This window comes from Eleginops maclovinus, chromosome 19 (genome assembly GCF_036324505.1).
Source record: "Eleginops maclovinus isolate JMC-PN-2008 ecotype Puerto Natales chromosome 19, JC_Emac_rtc_rv5, whole genome shotgun sequence".
NCBI classification, from domain to species: Eukaryota; Metazoa; Chordata; class Actinopteri; order Perciformes; family Eleginopidae; genus Eleginops; species Eleginops maclovinus.
In genome coordinates, this window is record NC_086367.1 from 6,205,416 (window position 1) to 6,224,781 (window position 19,366).

The 19,366-nt window shown below is 38.4% G+C and overlaps 2 protein-coding genes across 2 annotated transcripts; one reads left to right on the plus strand and one right to left on the minus strand.

The window, feature by feature from the left end:
- Positions 1–131: 131 nt before the first annotated feature.
- On the minus strand, positions 132–12,384 carry prorp (protein only RNase P catalytic subunit). Its single transcript, XM_063908079.1, has 10 exons — positions 11,592–12,384; positions 10,964–11,102; positions 9,994–10,228; positions 8,204–8,493; positions 7,270–7,317; positions 7,012–7,144; positions 2,526–2,636; positions 1,035–1,183; positions 674–872; positions 132–580 (listed from the first exon to the last, which is right to left on the minus strand). The coding sequence occupies exons 1-10, from the start codon at positions 12,013–12,015 to the stop codon at positions 452–454; spliced, it is 1,857 nt and encodes a 618-aa protein (XP_063764149.1). The 5' UTR covers positions 12,016–12,384; the 3' UTR covers positions 132–451.
- A 258-nt stretch (positions 12,385–12,642) lies between these two features.
- ppp2r3c (protein phosphatase 2, regulatory subunit B'', gamma) lies at positions 12,643–18,295 on the plus strand. Its single transcript, XM_063908837.1, has 13 exons — positions 12,643–12,843; positions 12,964–13,088; positions 13,762–13,866; positions 13,975–14,087; positions 14,911–15,008; positions 15,253–15,323; positions 15,409–15,541; positions 15,660–15,715; positions 16,001–16,076; positions 16,799–16,935; positions 17,353–17,490; positions 17,729–17,788; positions 17,866–18,295. Exons 1-13 carry the CDS (start codon positions 12,777–12,779, stop codon positions 18,058–18,060), a joined length of 1,374 nt encoding a protein of 457 aa, XP_063764907.1. The 5' UTR covers positions 12,643–12,776; the 3' UTR covers positions 18,061–18,295.
- The last annotated feature ends 1,071 nt before the right edge of the window (positions 18,296–19,366 follow it).

The following is a 19,366-nucleotide window of genomic DNA, read 5'->3' on the forward strand; positions in this document are numbered from 1 at the left end:
ACAACACCTACAGAACATTAACGATATGTAAAAATGTATTATTAAATCATTAGCTATAAGTAATTTATGACATGATAAATATGATCAGTTCTATATGTAAATATCATATTCATGTAGATAGTCGGTCAAAAAATACTTGAATTGTTTGGTTTATTAATCATTTCTACACATTTTTCTCATCACTTAAGAAATGGTAAATTATATACAGTATGTATGTTTATTTTCAGTGAGATTTTGTGCTTTATGTCCCTTTAAAATCTGCTGCCCCTTTGCATTGTTGGAAAGAATTGCCATGGATGTTTATGATTATACCCCAAAAATATTTATTATTAACATGCAACTTTTAATGAAAGAAAACCACCCTTTGTTGTAAATGATTTATGAACAAGTCCACAGTTATAATCAAAGCAGAGTAATACATGTGTCTATGTGTGCGCATATGTGTGTGTGTTCATTGCTTAGTGGTAAGGCAGAGCCATCTCTGTGGCACCTCGTAGGTGCTCCTGTCCTCTGTGTCGTCGTAGGGAACGTGCCATGAGTCCGCTGAAGTCTGGACAATGGTGTCGTAGCTGGGAATACTCTAAAGCACAACACATTTATCCACAGTTATTTGGATGCTTCTTTTTTTGTGCCGAATCTCTCCTGAATACCTTTTTCTCTTTCTCTTTCTCACCTGGAATCGGACTCTCTTGCCTGCTGTGACAAACCCATCCACCACCAGCTGGTGGCCTCTCTGCCATTTGAAGAAGAGCCTTCTGGTGGCCCCTTCTGGCAGGCAGGCCTTGTGGTCCCTCATCATGTCCCTGCTCACAAACCGACAGTGGTTCCCAGAATGCAAAGTGGCATACAGCAAGAAGGGGTCATCCTCCGAACTGAGAGAGGCAAAGAGCAAAAGGTGTGAGGTGAACTGTTTACAAATTAATTCAAGCTTGTAAACACATTTACATACCGAAGCAATCATTAGGTACTCTGTATTTTCTATGTTTTCTATGAAGAATATGTCATGCTTTTCTTTTCTGTGACCAGGTGCTCACATGTTTTCAGTGAAGAAGCAGTGAGCTTTCTGCTGGATCAGCTTCATGTTGTTTCTCTCCCAGGACCTTGAGGGCTGCAGCATGTGTTTCCTCCCAAGCACCAGCACAGTGAGACCCTGACGCTCCAGCTCCAACACCACTGCCAACAACTAAAACACACATGTACAGAGCTCCTTCCAGTTATTCATCTAAACATTTAAAACGTTTTTCAATTTATGCTGAAGGGAGAGGAAAAACTTTCAGTGTTTTATGAATGAATAGTTCTGATATTCATGTCCCATTCAGGATTCATAACACGTTAAAAGTTTTAAAGGGGTCCTGTTATGCTTTCTGGGGTTTTGCCTTTCCTTTAGTTTGTTATATCGTTTTTTATGCGCCAAATGGTCTGCAAAGACTAAAATCCGCCAAAGTTCCCTCCAAAGGGTGTTTGTCTCCCACAAACTTCCCCCCTCTGCCTGAAACGCCTCCATTGGACTCTTTGTTTACTTCCGAACAAAGTGACATCACTATGTAATACATACGCTAGTATTGGCTAGCGCTCCAACACATTGTCAGTAATAGGCTAAGGGGCAGGACATAGATCTAACCAATCAGAGCAGACTGGGCTCTGGTTTCAGACCTGTAGCACAGGCAGTATGAGAAAAATAAGAGCATTTTGAACATTAAAGCATGGAAACGCGTTGCAGTAGAGGCACTAAATACTAATAAGAAACTGAATATAAGGCCCCTTGAATTTATCCCATACCTGTCTACCTGGTCCAAAAGTTAGAATTTGTCCAATAAATACACAAACATAATCAAAAATATAATTAAAACAACACACTTATATAAAACACAACAATAACTGAAAAATGCAAACACTAAATGAAGATGTTGAACTAAATATTTTACTGTGTGCTGATAACTAGCATCTAGCGTCTTCCGTGGTAGTAGTTATTTTAACAGCTATTTCATATTCTATATATAGATATATATATTTCATTCATACAGGCATTTGACAAAAAGTTTGCGTGGTGTTCCCGATTTGAATTCATATGACTTTTTGCATTATTTGAATAAGTTACGTAGCTTCCCTATGAACTACATGACAAGATAGGGTAATAAGTTTATCTGTCTGTACTTGTCTTTGTCTGACACAAATGTTGAGACATTTAAATGCAGACCCAGAAGTACATATAGTTAACACATGCTGATCCAGACAGACACATGTGGGAAGACAAGTAGGCTGGGTGTTGTTGAAAAATCAGCTACTGACCAGTTATGAAGGCACCTCCTACACACGTGTACTCACACAAACTGTAAAGTTAGTCATTGTGAAAGCAGCGAAAAAAGCCCCAGGATTGGACAGACATGTGTAGGAAGAAACCAGCCCAATCCAGACTGTAAAAGTGTGCGCAGATATGTGCAAAGAGAACTCTGAATAAGCAGCTGGTTGGCCCTGTGAAATATGAAATCACATCGCATGAATGTGCATCTATACATTATTCTCACCGTCTGTGACAGGAATTTCTTGTCGCTGTTGAGATTGGCTACGTTCAGTCCATCCACAACCACATCAAAAGCTGGCTTTCTCTTCACAAACGCCTTGAAACTCTCTAACTCCTGAACACACACAAACAGACAAAGAGTGATACAGTATATGGAGAAAATATTGGTCAGTGGAAGCGTAGAGGAGAAATTGAGTTTAAAAGATAGGAAAGTAATACCAGAATATTGTGCTGTATCGTACAATAACATGCAAGTTCAAATCTGTTCAAATCTATAACAAACTGGCTTACCTGAGCATGTTAGCATTAGGCATTGGTAAAATATTCATGATTATCCTACCAGAAAACAATATATATATCCTGTATTTGACACATTATCCAATCATTAAAATATTTGTAAAACTCTTAAAAATGGCATCAAAACATATACCAATCCACATTTGCTGAGAAACAAATACTGTGATTCCAGCACAGATAGGACACATTTTCTATTTGTGAACACCCTATTTTAAGTGGAGCACAGGCAATCCTAAATAAGATCATGTAAATCCTAATGTCCCCTTGCAAAATAAATTGAATAAAAGTTGTTGTTTTTTTCTACATGATCATTTGTCTGTTCTTTTTTAATCAAGCACTATTTTAATACTTCTCTACATTGAGATAGACTGTTCTTTTTTTAAAAGTTTTTTATGCTGAAGTTGTCATCCTCTTCTGTACAACATTTTTAGAAATCCATCAAGGTATTTCAGTCTTGACCAACATATTTGGGGATAATGGCACATTTTCAGTGAGGAAAGAGAAAGGCTTCATCTCTGTTAGAGTGTTGTACTGTAGGAGAAAGTAGTGCTGAAGCTCAAAATAGGCCTGCAGCAAGGGAACATTGTTAGTACTTTTACATTTAGATAGCAGCAGTATGGAAATAGGTTGCAGTGAATTCCCCTGGACTTGAAACTGGCGTTATCAAGAACGCACAGCCTGACTGTAACCTTTTTAAAAAGGCTGTAATATTCCTCCTCTGATTAACTGTACTGGGTAAAAACGTTTGATGCTTCATTGTCTCTTATTGTTTAACCAATAGTAGAGGGGAAGTAATTCATTCTACAACAGTGACGTGTGTTTTGGGTGGAAGGGAAAATAAATGTATTAAAATACAAAATAATGCGTGGATAATGGACAAAGGGAAGAATAGGGATGAAGAAGGTGATTGGGTTTGATGGAGAAAGGGTGCAGCAAACCTAAAAAGAAGGAAATGGATCAGATTGGTAAAGAAAATAGTGAAAGAATAAGAGCAAGGAGAAGGAGAAAGAGAGAAACGTAGAGAGAAAGTCCAGTATAATTATCCAGGGACTTTCCACAGCTGATATGTGAAACCAGCTCATTGTGCTGCTGTGGATGATATGACTGCTTAAAACACACACGGATAGTCATTTACACTTGTCTACAATAGCTTACTCATGAAACATTATGACACAAAGCTCTTTCTTATTCTGTATAGAAATCATTCAGCTTGTATAAAATCTGAAGGCAAAAAAATATGAGAAACGTCCTCTAATATACAGTATATTGCCATGCTATAGAGCACCATTGGAGGCTAGAGCGTCAAAATGCAATTTTTTAAAACTGTGTGTTAAAGAATGTGTCACATAATAGATTTTCCAAAAGGTGTTCAATAATGGCAGTTCAGTTAGTTTGCAATACATTCAGGATCAGAATAAGGAAGGGGTTTTGTCATTGTACTTGTGTACAACAAATCTCATTTATGACAAAAAAATAAAAGCAGTGATGAAAACATTAATAAAAACAGTAATGGCAGCAAAGAGAATACAAAAACAGAAGGCACTAGTTAAATTAAGTTTACATATTCACAAACTTACATACGGATTTAGTTAGCAAAGATTGATTAATATTTATATTAATTTTTATGTCTGTTTGTGTCACAGTCAAATTGCACAGCGTTTTTTTTTGTTCTGGACACTCGTTGAGGGTCAGCGGTTTGATCCCACACCCAGTCAGGGGGTACGGTCAACATGTCGAAGTGTTATTGGGCAGGATATTTAACCCCAAAAAATGTTTTCCCGTAGGCATGTCTCCTGTATTGAACTGTATATGTAATGTTGTAGTGTTCTTGTGCTGCAAATCTTCTGAATTGGATGAGCTCCAGCTTATCTCCTTCAAAGTCAAAATCCTTATTATGGCCAAGATCTGCCTGGTCTTGGCACTTTAGCTTAACATGTTGCCAAGAATTCCAGAAAAACATGGCTAGAATTAGATTTTTATGACATTTAAAAAAACTTCAAATACCGTAGTTATTTGTGCTTTCATCACGTCTGGTCAGGATTTATTGTAATGCCGTGTCTGTGTGCCTTTGTCAAAATGTGATTCATCAGCTTCACGGTGTCCAAAAAGCAGCCGTCAAATGTGAACCTAAACCCTGAGAGCATGATCATATCTCCCTATTTTTATGGGCTGCCTTTGCTTTGTTTCCTTTCTTCTTCTTTTTTTTTTTATTACCTCTGCTGGTTTCATTTGTTATCTATTACTTTATATTCTTTTATTTCTATTTGTGTGTGAAGGGCTTTGTAACTGTAGAATATATAGGGACTATACAAGTATTTATTATAAATGTGTCAAAAACAACACCTATCTATATATCTAGCAGTGCTTTAAATTACATCATGCTTCCCTGCTGACTGTAACTTTGTAACTAGCACAGCTCCTCTTTGCACTAATGCAGCTCTGTCTCTGTCCTTTGTGCATCTGTTTCCCCACTGTAGTCTGAAGCACCCTGTTTGACCTTAAAATGAATTGACTTAAATTGGGAATAACAAAATCTAGATGAGCAAACTGTCTGTCTTCCCCAGGTCTGTCTCATCTGCGGGGGGTAGTTGTGGTCCGGATTTACATGGTGCTCTACATGCTGGAAATCCCCGCAATTTAACTAACTGTTGTACCAACAAACTCCCCTTGACTACTGAAAAAAAACACAAAGGAAACTATGCCAACTTTCTCCCTGTTCATAAATATATATGACATATTATTAACTACACGTTACTGATGTTGCCAAGTTTCTTTTTGGAACCTTTTCAAATGAATAACCTTGTTTTAAGTTTATTATCGTTGGCATCATAAAAGATACAGCCAGAACATTCCAATCCAATGAAAAGCTTATGTCCTCGCTCTCTTTCCACACAGACAGTGCACGTACGTATGTATGCATGCAACATAAAAACGCTGAGTTCTTTTGTTATGTGCCATACAAAAAATAGAGACCTGACTTTGTGTTTAACTGCATGCATGTGTTTGCTGCGGCTATCAAACAGGTGGTGGTAGAATAACTTAAAACAATGAGGTGAACAACTGATACCCTGAGCCTTTACAACATGTTTGCCCAAGTGGAACAATGATTCCTCATATATCAACAAACCGTAATATGTCATATTAATTTCATATGTTATCTAAAAGATTACCAACCTATGCACAATGAGGAAGAATAGCTTACATTTTACCTTGGAAATATGCTTCGGAATTTTCTTGGTAGTCTTAATGATGTCTACCCCTCAAATACTCTAGACAGGAAGAAACAGCTAGCTTCTAAAACGTGCTAATTATCATGCTATATGTTATTTTGAAATTCATAAAATCCATAAGAAAAGGACTAATTATTGTAAGACAGACTATAAGCATCTAATACAGCAAGTTGTTTTTGCTCAGATACATTATAAAGCTGTAGTACCGGTAATGCTAATACATATTGATAATGAAGCTGACGTACCTTATTAAGCTATGTTAGAGGCTAATACAGCTTAATAATGTAATTACAATATAACATTAAGCTGTATTACATACTAAGACATCTTGATAATGTAGCCACGTTACACTTTTAATCTCTTTTAGATACTAATACATATTAATAATGCAGCTGAGTTTCAGATTTTAGCTATCAGACGCTGTTTCATTCTCTAGAGTTGAAATAGTTGTTTCTAACCTCAGCGCACCGGTGCTGCATGTGTACCAATGACGCCATCTAGCAGAAGTTAGAGAGCAAGGAGATAGAAAGCTAATGTGCCATGATATTTGTAGATGAGCCTCAAAATAGAGATTTGGAACATCATTGAATTGTCATATAGGAGTTATTTCAAACTAGAAACTTACCATCTGAATAAAGCCTATTCATTCATCTAATTAATACAACTCAATATATTTTCACTTATTATAAATAATTGGTTGGACAGACTTTGAATATTTTTTGGGTTTAAATTATTTAATCATTTAAATAAAAAGTGTGTGTGTGTGTGTGTGTGTGTGTGTGTGTGTGTGAGAGAGTGAGTGAGTGAGTGAGTGAGTGAGTGAGTGAGTGAGTGAGTGAGTGAGTGAGTGAGTGAGTGAGTGAGTGAGTGAGTGAGTGAGTGAGTGAGTGAGTGAGTGAGTGAGTGAGTGAGTGAGTGAGTGAGTGAGTGAGTGAGTGAGTGTGTGTGTGTGTGTGTGTGTACCTCCGGTGTGGTCTTCTTAAAAACATCTGGTCCCTGAATGATGTCAGCCATCACTCTGTCTTTCAGCTGCTGGTACTCCTCATCAGTCAGATTGATGGACTCCAACTGAGACCCACAACAATTGCACACACCCCTAAAAACACACAACGTATGTATTCATAAATAATATATAACACACTATTGAGGCCATGCGCACATATGTATGAAAACAAATATTCTATGAATATTCATGCTGAGGTAGGAAGTTGGTGTAATTACTTTGGGGTGGGTCTGGTCCTATTTCCTGTCCATTTCTGTCCTGAGAGACTGGCAAGAGGGAGGAAGAGACAGAGAGTGGAGGAATGAGAGTGAGGAATTATGGGTTGAGGTGGAGAAAATATTAAATGAGATCATGTTCCGCCAAGAAGAGGAAATAACTTCAGGTATGAATTTTTGTTTGCGAATGTCTTTTATAAAAGTGAAGAAAGTAAGAGGACCAGAATTCAGCTAAAATGATCAGGTGTAGTGATCTTGGTGGTGATAAAACCAGCCTTTTTTTTAAATACACAAATACATTTTTATAAAAAACTATATTTTTAATATAATTTTTAATATAATTTATTCAAGTTTTTAAAGTAAATTATGTCATATTGAAAGCCAAGAATAACGCCTTAGAATAATGTGCCTATTTTTACATTTCTCTAGTCGTAATTAGGCGAGTAATTATTAAGAGCAACGCAGTAAACATGTATTAGAAATAAGATAATAATAATAACACAAGAACATAATCGCAGATTTAGAGAAACATAGGTTTGTTGGTTTGATTTAGGAACTTTTAAAGATTTATAGATTGAACAATATGACCGTTTCTGTTCTTTTATGTAATTTAATTTAAATAAATACATGTATTAGTTTTGGTTAATTATACTTTTTTAGTTTTGCTTATTTGTTAAAATATTAGTTTAAAAAATATATAGTTTGGCTTTTTATGTTTCTTTTCTTCTTTTATCTGCACTATAACTTTTTACATTTCCCCGCTGTGGGAGGAATAAAGGATTTCTAATTCTGAATTTAAATCTTTTCACATACACAAAACCCACTTTTAATATCAACGGTCTAGAGAACAGAAGCTGCTGAAATGAGGAATTAGAACAATGTATATCCACCCTCAATTTCCTATCTAACCCTAAAGTCTCCCCCACCTCTCCAATACCTCTCAAACCAGGTGTTGATGGTGCTGGTGAGGCTGTGCTGAGGGTAGATCTGGTTGTCCCTCATGTAGAGCAGAATCCCCAGCAGCCTCTCCTGGTGCTCAGAGGGAGACATGGCCTCCTCCTGCTTAGTCTTCCCCACTGCCTTAAACAGAGTCTCCCACGTTTCCTGGTGCGGGATCAGCCCCTTTTCAATGATTTCATCATACAGAGTCCAGGCGGTTGTAGTGTCTCCATTAAACATTGCTGCTGTGATAATTTCCCCGTAGTTGCGTGGGGAAGGGGTAAACACCTGTTATGACAACAGACAAACTAGGTGATGATAGAGTAAGGATGTCATGTCCTCCAGCTCCAATATGGATTTAAAGTGTTAGTGTGGACTGTTTGAAGTGTGGTTGTAGGTAGTACTTATCCTTTGTCAGTGTATTACCTACAGCAGATGGCGATAAGCATTCCCCTAATTTGGAGGAACAGACCAGAGAACCAGCAGGAAGCTAAGTGTTGTTCTGATGTCGAGGCAGGAAAACTTATTTTACCCCCCAAAAAACGTAATATCAGTTTATGTTTAGGAATTTTTTAGATTTTTTCAACAATTCATCTTGCTGTCAGACAAGCTGTACAGTCTACATTTCTGACCAGTAGCTAAATATGTTATCCATGCTCTCTTTAAAGCCACCAGACTCCATTAAAAAAAACCTGTAATTTTACACTTTTAATCAGAATCAGGTCAATTGCCAAGAATGTGTACAAGTTTAAGGAATTGTTTTGGGTATATTGGAGCATATATAAAGAGAGTAAGAGGAATTGAATGGTAAATAAATAACAAAGTATAGCTATTATAAACATCCATCCATCCATCCATCTTCTCCCGCTTTTCCGTCAGGGTCGCGGAGGTAACAGCTCCAGCAGAGAGCCCCAATGACTGGCTCCACCTCCCGCACAAGCTCCGGCTCCTTCCCCCCCAGAGAGGTGACATTCCACGTCCCCAAAGCCAACTTCTGTCGCCTGAGTCTGGTCCGTCGAGACCCTCTGCTTTCACTGCCACCCTTCTGGCAGCGCACCCGACCCCATCGTTGTTTCCCGTAGGTGGTGGGCCCGCGGGACGGAGAAGCGGAGGTGTTGCCCACGTTGCTTTTTCGGGCTGTGCCCGGCCGGGCTCCGTGGCAAGCCCGGCCACCAGACGCTCGCTGACGAGTCCTCCTTCTGGGCCTGGCTCCAGAAGGGGACCCCGGGCTTCCTCCGGGCCGGGTATCCTCGCTTCCAATTATGTTCATTCATGAAGTCTTTTTGAACCAATCTTAGTCTGGCCCCTTACCTGAGACCAATTTGCCATGGGAGACCCTACCAGGAACACAAGGTTCCAGACAACACAGCCCCCAGGTTCATCGGGGCACACAAACCTCTCCACCACGATAAGGTGCTGGTTCTCGGAAAGGTATTATAAACACTATATTAAATTACTACAAAACTAAATAGTACAGTAATAGTTTGTTATATTGCTGTTTTTCCAAAGGAGTCTGGTTTCTATGAAAAGAGCATTGATAGCAGTTTTAGTTCCCCGACAGAAAAGGCTGTCTGTCTGAAAGGGCTGAGAATATTATAAATGTAACATACATTTAAACTGATATAGATTTCTTTAATGAAGGACTTGATTAGTTTCCTGCTTGTCTGTTTCTTCAAACTGGGAGCCTTACCTGCGTGTCTACTGTAAACAATAGATACAACACCACTGCACAACATCCAAACTATCCCTCTTATGTGATTTTAAAGTGACAATCTGAACACCGTTCACCTTCTTAACCTCGTTGAGGATGCTGATGGCCTCCCTCCACCTCTCTGTGCGGCTGAAGGCTTGGATAAAGAGGCTGGAGGCTCCTGTGTCCAGAGCAGGGAAACTTCCCCGCATTATGTCATAGACCTCCAACGACTCTGCATCGTGGCCGCCGCGCACACACAACGTCAGGTACCGTAGAAGCAGCTCATAGGAGAGTGTCCCGGTTTCCATGGCTACAAAAGTCAGTAGTGACCTGTGGTAGAACGATACGGTTCATGTAACATACGGAAAGCTTTCATTGACATATATTTTTATATTTTTGATTAATTAAAACATGCTAACAGGCATTCTTTTCAACTTTCTTTTTACTTTTTTTTTATACCATTACCTATTTGATATTCTTACATTTGTGCTAGCCGCTCTCTTTCATATGCTAAGCTTCTTATTTATTTTTGTATTTCACCTGCACAGTTCGTTTCTACGGTGGCTTAAAGGTGCAAATGAGCTACAAAACACAACAGAAGCAAAAATAAAAAGATAATTGGGCCAAAACACATGTGAATTAAGAAACATCCTCACTAACTTAACGAAACATGCACGGCGTTTACTTAAAGTGATGATTTAAAGAAAGTTGCAAATAAAAAAACTGCTGCAAACCTAATCATGCCTAGAGTTTTTGTAAACACTGCAAATGTTTCTTTGAGTTTTCTTCTTTTGCATGTGTTTTGGCACATTTGTGTTTTTATATTTGCATCGTTTCTGAAGCTGCAGCGTGTTTCTCCTAATGGAAATGTTTTGGACCTTTGTAGCGCGTTTGCACCTGTCAGCCACCCTACCTTGCTGCTATGAATCTGTACAGTACCATATCAGACGAAAAAAACAATTTCTCATTCGGCTAAAAGAAAAAGTTATATTTACTGTGGGGACAATTGAGACCTAAAGAGTTGTCAAAATCACTGACACCCAAGCACACTCGTCCTCCTCTTACTTAGCGATATTGAGCTCTGCCCCGGCTGTGAACAGCGTGCACATCATCCTGATGTCAAACCGTTGTGCATTTTCCTGAGACTCCTTCAGATTCTTCCATTCAGCAGCAGAGAGCGGCCGGTCCGGAGGCTGCAGCGATGCTGTGAAACAACAAGCTCAAACAATTATTCCAAAACACTTTGAAAACTTCTTAGGCTTTAGAAAAAACATTGTTAAACAAAACTTAGAATTTAAAGGTGTTGGAAACAATTGCAATATCACTTGTAATACAGAATACATTCTTAACAACAGGTTTAATATTAAATAATAATAATAATAATACATTGTATTTTGGAGGCGCCTTTCAAGGCACCCGAGTTAGCTGTATAATGAATAAAAGAAATACTACCATATCGTGACAGTTTTTATTAGATTTTAAATTTGCAAATCATCCTCTTGTTAAAGTAATGCAATATTTATAATATGTAATTCATATACATTGAATTGAAACCCCTGTGTGATTCAACGTATCATAATGCCTGAGTCGCATACATTTGAAAATTATTTGTGCAGTGCTTTGAATACCGTGTAGGAGAGAAAAATAAATGCTTTTCTGAGTGTAAAAAGACAACCACTTCAGTGTGTCCTACCAGTTCTTCTAGGTGTCCTCCCTTCAGGTTCCCCTTCATGCTGCTCCTCCTCCTGAAAGAACACACCTGCTTTCCACTTCTGTATCTCTGCTGTTCTCTTTGCAGTTCCAGCAGCAAACACAGATTTGGGGAAGGAAGGCTTCTGCCTAACAGTGGAGCTCTTACCGCTTCCCTTAGAAGCACCATCCCTCAAGTCCTCTTCCCTGTTTTGAAAGGTGCTCTTCTTTGCTCCCCCCTGTACATCAGTCCTTCGGTCTGTGTGTCTGGCTCCTGGTTTGGAGTATGTGTCTCTGGTGCACAGTGAGCGTGCTGTGAGAGGCAGTTGTGAGGACTTGAACATAGAAGAGTTTAATGTGCAGAAACTCCCCTGATGATAGAAATGCCTCAAGCATAATCTCCCTTTAAATATCAATGTGGAGCCCATGTTAGCCTCTGGACTTAGATTATCTATTACTACACTTCACATCCACTTCAGTTACAAATCAGCTATATTCCTTAACAGACATGAAATATACAGGTGTTTCCTTGACGAACAGACTATAAAACTACCGCATGTTGTTAGTGCCATGTATAACCTTGCTGTTTCCAAATGCTACCTGCTATCTAAAGATAACTATCACTGTCTCGTTGGCTCGAAACAAACCTATATTTATTTAAATGCGACTCACACGTTCCCTTGATATCAGAATTTAAAAGCATATATCTTTTACAATAACTTCATGGACAAATAAATGCAACTGAAACCGGTAGGCATGGACTAAAGTCGCACACCTTACGTCATCAACGCTTGACAGCTCCTTGAGTCAAGTTGGTAAAAAATAACCAGAGAAAGACCGGAATGCGCAATTTTGGGTAACAATAAAGACGTATAATATAACGTTTGAAATAGAAAGGAAATACAAATAAATAATATGCGTATATTTTTGGAATAAATAGAAATTAACGTATTGTTATTTTGCAAATCGTCAAACTTTTTAGGTTTGGTTATGAGACATTTCAAAAGTATTTTATTTTGAAATAACATATTCAAACCGGAAGTTATACTCTGCTTTAGTCGGTATATTGACGTTGTTCCACTTTTAGGTAGCTTCGCTACTTTTGTACACAAGTGTACTTTTAACAGTTTTTGTCTTTTAGAATGGCTCAAATATACTAACGAAATATTAAATTCACTTCTTAGCAAGTATGGCTAAAGAACAACTGCCTCATTGGTCGGATATTTTGAAAAGAAGATTAGCAAACACCAAAAAAGGTGAGACAAAAATTAAAAATAATGTTACAAACTGGCGGCTAAAGCTAGCTGCTTTGTATTGGTAGCTTATGTCATCTGTTAGCTAAGTCAACATTAACTGTTGTTGGTGTGACGTTTCAGATGTGAGGAGCGAAGAGGAAAAGAAAGCAGAAGAAACCGAGCTGTTCACCAAGTATTATACTGAGTGGAAGGAGGGAGGCGACAAAGACAAGTCCTACAAGACCATCCCACGATTTTACTACAGGGTAATATATTGATTCATAACATACAAACCCAATGAAAAGTCTTGTCATTCATGCAGTTTTGATTGGGTTATGGTAGACCAATGACTCAACCCTTGGCATCACTAAATCACAATAACAGCATCTGCCAAATAAGTTCACTTACCATTTGAAGAAAAATATTACATTTCAATATGTAAGAGGAACAATATGTAGTCTTTTAGATTTTCTGCCCGAATAATATCTACTATATTTCGCTGGGCAAGCTTCTGTATGTAAGGACACCCTAAACTGTATTAACTTAATAAAAAATTTATTGTTGAATCGCAATAACAATGTCAATTGCAATAAGTAGGCAAACATAATTAAATCTAATCTAAATGTATTTGTTGTACACTTTCTGATATTGGTAAATATATATAATTGTCAGAAAAACGATGTAATATTTGGCGACGAGACAATATCGCACTGTTTCTTGACGTGTTTATCGGGCAAGCTGGCATTGGGATGAAGATTAAAAAATGATATTACACCAGAAATAAGAAAACTTTTAAATGCAGTTTTGCAATGACTGCATTTCAGCTGTTTTGATAATAACTGTGATGAAAATGCTCATACAGTACATTACAGTAAAAATATTGAAACACGTGATGGTGTTAGTGATGATGAGGATAATGTTGTTGATGTTGATATGCAGCTCCCAGCAGAGGACGAAGTGTTACTTCAGAAACTGAGAGAGGAATCCAGAGCCGTGTTCCTGCAGAGGAAGAGCAGAGAGCTGCTGGATAATGAAGAACTACAGGTAAACACTTTAGTCAGGCACAACCTAATGACATACTTCTACATGAGTAAAAACATTGCATGGTCTTTATTTGGTGTCTGTATTCTGTTCCTCTTTGTGTTCCTGTAGAACCTGTGGTTCCTGCTCGATAAGCACCAGGTGCCTCCAGTGAGTGGGGAGGAGGCCATGATCAGCTATGAAGCCTACCTGCAGGTGGGGGAGCAGGCTGGGACCAAGTGCAGGTGAGGAACAGGAAGTAGAGGTTTACTGGCACAGCACAGTCTGGGTAAACCCCCCTCTTTCTGTGCCAGTCTTGTTTTATGTGTTCCTGTTTACACCAAGGATTGATCAAAAGTTAATTATAGAAAATCTCTCTGCTGTCACCTTCACTTTATATCCCTTAGATGTCAACGTGTCTTGCCTTTGGGTATGACTGTATATTAAGGGTAAAATAAAATCTTATAACTACAGTAAAATGATTTAGTAGAGATTGAAAACTATGAGGAAGAACTTGAGAATAAGCAACCTTTAAAAATATCCATTGATGTGTGAATTATATACATTTTGCAGTCTACAGGTGAATAGGGTAAAACAATAACTAGTAGATATCACTATAGATTTCCCCAGTTGAACTGTTCCATGACAAATATTTTTTTATTAGGAATTGTGTAGTGTTTAATAATGCAAATTATGCCTTATCTTAAGCCAACAACTTTTCAATAAATAAGAAAGTCTACAAAAAAAAGACAAAATCTTTTTTAATTGGAAGCAGAATAATCCAAAATCCCCTAATCGACAAGTGCATGAAAGACCATGTTTTTGACTTTGGTGTCTGGCTTGAAGGGTTTGAATATTTATATGATTTAAAGTAAAGACAAATCTGTCTTGATGTGAATAGAGGAGAATAATTGAATCGAAATATCCAGAAAAGGGTAAAATCCTATTTAAAATAGTTCTGTTTCCAGGGGAAAAACACATATCAATATAAGATTTAAAGGGCTTTCAGATAAAATAGAGTGAGGTAAAATAAAGTTTTTCTCCCCTTCTCTCCTCTCTTTCCATTAGTAAATTCTTCACTGCCAGAGTGTACGCCAAGCTGCTCCACAGCGACCCCTACGGCAGGATCTCCATCATGCAGTTCTTCAACTACGTCATGAGGAAAGGTCCGGACCTTCATCCTCTCTGTCTACCTCGTCTCTTTTTACATGTTTAGTATATAATATGTGTTCTAAAAAGTAGAACCCCTGGCAAAACAGCTTCTTTACCGGAAACTCAAACATTTTCTATGCTTAAGTTAGCTCTTTCCCCTATATATTTGTTTGTTTAAGTACCTCGATGCCTAGTTTACTTGCATGGATTAATCTGAAGTGGTGACTGTCTGGTAATCTTTTCTCTCTGTACCTGTAGTGTGGCTGCATCAGACCCGTATCGGCCTGAGTCTGTATGATGTAGCAGGACAGGGCCACCTCAGAGAGTCGGTAAGCATTCCTTAACTTAAACACACATTTAAACTGTTAAAATATTCTGAAATAAATCTTAAAAAGCAATGATTTTGTGAAATAGGATCTAGAGAACTACATCCTGGAGCTGATTCCCACTCTGCCTCAGCTGGACGGACTGGAGAAGTCCTTCTACTCCTTCTACGTCTGCACCGCTGTCAGGAAGTTCTTCTTCTTCCTCGACCCCCTCCGAACAGGTGAGCCTGAACCACACAGATTATAAAAATGTGTCTACATTATAATGTTGTTTAATACAAGTGAAGGATTACTATTATGTATTTCCTTTAATGAGAGTGGGTCTGCTTTGTTTTTCAGGAAAGATTAAAATCCAGGATATATTAGCCTGCAGTTTCCTGGATGACTTATTGGAGGTAGAACCTATTATATTACTCTCTTTTCTTTATTTAAAGGTCTATTGTTTTTTTATTGTAGGCGTATGTGACAAAATGTCAAGTTTATCTGGTTTCTACACTACCAGCAGGCACTAAAAGGACCAACCCTATTTTTTCAAAAGAAAATTGTAGCTGTTTTATCTCGATTAATACCTTATTATGATATCACATTGTAAAGTCAACTCCATTATTAAGCAATATTCCCATCAGTGTACAGACCAGCTGGTGTTATGTCTCTCTTCTCCTCTTCCTCTGTGTTCCTAGTTGAGAGACGAGGAGCTGTCTAAGGAGAGTCAGGAGTCCAACTGGTTCTCTGCCCCCTCTGCTCTCCGAGTCTACGGTGAGGAAATGTCTATGCATGAATGTCAGGCTTCCAGTCTCTCATCAGATCTTCATGATGATCCTCAGGAATGTTATAGGTGTATAAATCAAATATTAAAGGTCCCCTATCGTGCAAAATGCACTTTTTGCTGTCTTTTATACATAAATATGTGTCCCCGGTGTGTTAGGAGACTCACAAAGTGTCAGAAATACAGCCATCTCTCTTTTCAACCTTACCCACATCTCTAAAAACAGGGGTACAAACGAGCTGATTCAGATTTGCTGCCGTTATGACGTCATAACCGAAATGTGGGCTGGCTTTACATTGAACTCCTGGCAACATTCCCCCCCACGTGACACATCCCAACCTATCGTCCGCAGTATACAGTCGCGAGCTGAATCCCCTCCGCAGCACCTCTGTGTGTCTGTGTATTCAGCAGGATGTCTGCAGGAGGGACTTAGAGTTGTTGTTTATATAATACATATAATGTGTCTGTTCTACTGGTAAACACTGAGAAGTGTTTCAGAAATAATGCTTGATGTGGTTTGGAACATAATATGGGGTTTAATCACGGCAGCGTTTAGCAGAGTTTCACCGTTAGAAACTTCTCTCTTCAGAGGAGAGAGAGCTGCATGACGCTGTCTGTGGCAATGGTTGTGGATATGGATAAACTTGACTGGATTGCAAAGTCAAACAACCACAATAATTTGATTCTAGTTTTTGTGTCTGTGTGTCTACAGGCCAGTACCTGAACCTGGATAAGGACCACAACGGCATGCTGAGCAAAGAGGAGCTCTCGCGCTACGGCACAGCCACACTCACCTCCGTCTTCCTGGACAGAGTGTTCCAGGAGTGCCTCACCTACGACGGAGAAATGGTACAATCAGAAACAGTACTGATAGGAATACAGACGGGTGACAGATTAAAGGTGGCATTACTGCTAATGGTTATTCATTCTCCATGTGTCCAATTGATGTATTTGTTTTATACATCTGTTGTTTGGATCCTTTTCTTTGTAGTTGTAATACTAATTTTGGAAGCAAGAGGCTGAAATGGCCAACTACCCTATGTTCCAAATAGGACTATAAGCATTCATGTTCTTTCCAGTTGAGTTTTAATTTCTTTCTGTAAAGGCACAAATAATACAGGTTAGAAAATGATTTAACATTACCCTCATGTTATGGAAAAACTTTTTCCCACCTGTTTCACAGTTTGAAAAAGACTAAGAAGGTTGCTGACACTTTTGATTATACGTTTTAATGTTTTAACTCTCTACTGTGTTCTTCTCCCTCAGGACTATAAGACCTATCTCGACTTTGTGTTGGCATTGGAAAACAGGAAGGAGCCCGCAGCGTTGCAGTACATTTTCAAACTTTTGGACATGGAGAATCGAGGATACCTCAACGTCTTCTCCCTCAACTTTTTCTTCAGGGTAAATTCTGTTCCTTGATCCTCTTCATTCCTCATTATTATTTTTCATAATATTTTCTATTTTATTTTCTTCATTCTTTATGGAACAACTGTCATGAAAACCAATTTCTCCTTGGGATTATTAAAATAGTTCTGATTCTGATTGGCCCCTTTTTAAGGCTAGCTTGAATCTCTTTATGAGCATCAGAAGTACAAGAATACACACATGTTTTATGCCGGTGCGTTCTTTTATTCTTCAGGCCATTCAGGAGCAGATGAAAATCCATGGACAGGAGCTGGTCACGTTCCAGGATGTAAAAGTAAATTACACACTAACTGAGAAACCTTTTTGTTTTCGGGTAAAGATTACAAGTTTCTGATTGCTGCCTCTCCTCAGGATGAGATCTACGACATGGTGAAGCCTAAAGACCCCTACAAGATAACCCTCCAGGACTTGGTCAACAGTTGCCAGGGCGACACCGTCACAAGCATCCTGATCGACCTTAACGGCTTCTGGACCTACGAGAACAGAGAGGTGCTGGTCGCCAACGACAGTGACGGCAGCAGCACGGCTGATCTCGATGACAACTGAAGATGACGTGGTAGAAGAGACACTCCTGGTACCAACATTTCACTCCCAACCTGAAAGCCGTGAACACTTCCTGTTGACTGTCCCTCTGGGGAAGTTTAGCTGGATAGGAGAACCTGGAGAAATGAATGGATTGAGTGCTTTGTGTTCCTGACTGTTATATTCCTGTATAGAAGATGTGTTTTTGTCTTTGACCTTTTTTTAAATAAATGTTTCCTTATGATTCCTTTCCTCACAATGCCTACATGCTTCTGTTTTGTTGGTCTATTAGAAATATCTCAACTAAATGACTGTCAAATTACATTTAAAGTGGCTATAATGGATGCCTGAGCTCACTGTTTTGGTTAAGTTCCTTTGAAAACACAAACAAAGAGCTTAAAGGTGGATGAATATTGGACTTACATTTGTAGGTGGCAGAAACATCACTAGAGGTCACTTTCCTAAATGATAATAAATACATAAAATATGCACCTTTTACCATATCAACCTAAAACAACACTTCAACCCTAAAAAGTGCATATTTGTAAATGAATTACTAACTCATTGAATACCATAGAGATTTTACTTTTCTATATGTCTTTAATTATTTTGTATTCTTCACACTTTTTGTACAGGAAAGGAAAACCTGCACTCAGTAAGGTTTGCTTGCAATCCTACATGGTAAATAAAGAATCAGTAAGAAGAAAAAAAGTCTTGATGATTTCAGGTTAATCGGTGGCTGAGTTTAACAACAGCAACATTCTGATGTTTATTCTCATTCATTCACAAAAATGCATTTTCGCTAACATTCTATTTAATACACTTCTGAATAAACAGTATCAGGTTTGTGGAGGTGCGCTGGATTCAAGTCAAGTATATGCATCTGATATGTCAAGGTTTAGCTCACGGCTTGGTTTTGTTGCCCCTTAGTGGTCATTAAACATGTTGCAGAAAAGATCTGGCGCAACCGCTTACATCCCAGGTGCATTGAGAAGCAAAACATGTGAAGACCTGATTGGTGAAGTGAAGATTTATCAGGTACAGAATTTAGACCTGTCAACAAATAAGGAAGGGATCGGTTTTATAACAGTAGATAAGACGGAGGAATAGGAAAACTAGTTTTACATCAGAAGTGTACCCTTAAGAAAACTTTCTGGGAAGTAAAACATGTCTCTGATTCCTTTATAGCAGAATGGGATAGCTATTTATTTGTCACTACTTCCTTGTCACATCATTTTCTTTTTGTATTAAGAGTTTCCCCGTGTCATAGGGATTAGTTTGTTAGTGAAAATGTGAGGAAAATATTAATATATATAAATGTTCTGTGAAG

Excerpts from the sequence above, each read along its gene's own strand:
- prorp (XM_063908079.1), bottom strand. The coding sequence starts at position 12,015 with ATGGGCTCCACATTGATATTTAAAGGGAGATTATGCTTGAGGCATTTC. Across the intron at positions 10,229-10,963 it reads GCAGAGCTCAATATCGCTAA|GTCACTACTGACTTTTGTAG; the intron begins GTAAGAGGAGGA and ends GTTCTACCACAG. Across the intron at positions 581-673 it reads GCAAGAGAGTCCGATTCCAG|AGTATTCCCAGCTACGACAC; the intron begins GTGAGAAAGAGA and ends GTTGTGCTTTAG.
- ppp2r3c (XM_063908837.1), top strand. The coding sequence starts at position 12,777 with ATGGCTAAAGAACAACTGCCTCATTGGTCGGATATTTTGAAAAGAAGA. Across the intron at positions 16,077-16,798 it reads CTCTGCTCTCCGAGTCTACG|GCCAGTACCTGAACCTGGAT; the intron begins GTGAGGAAATGT and ends GTGTGTCTACAG. Across the intron at positions 17,789-17,865 it reads TCACGTTCCAGGATGTAAAA|GATGAGATCTACGACATGGT; the intron begins GTAAATTACACA and ends GCCTCTCCTCAG.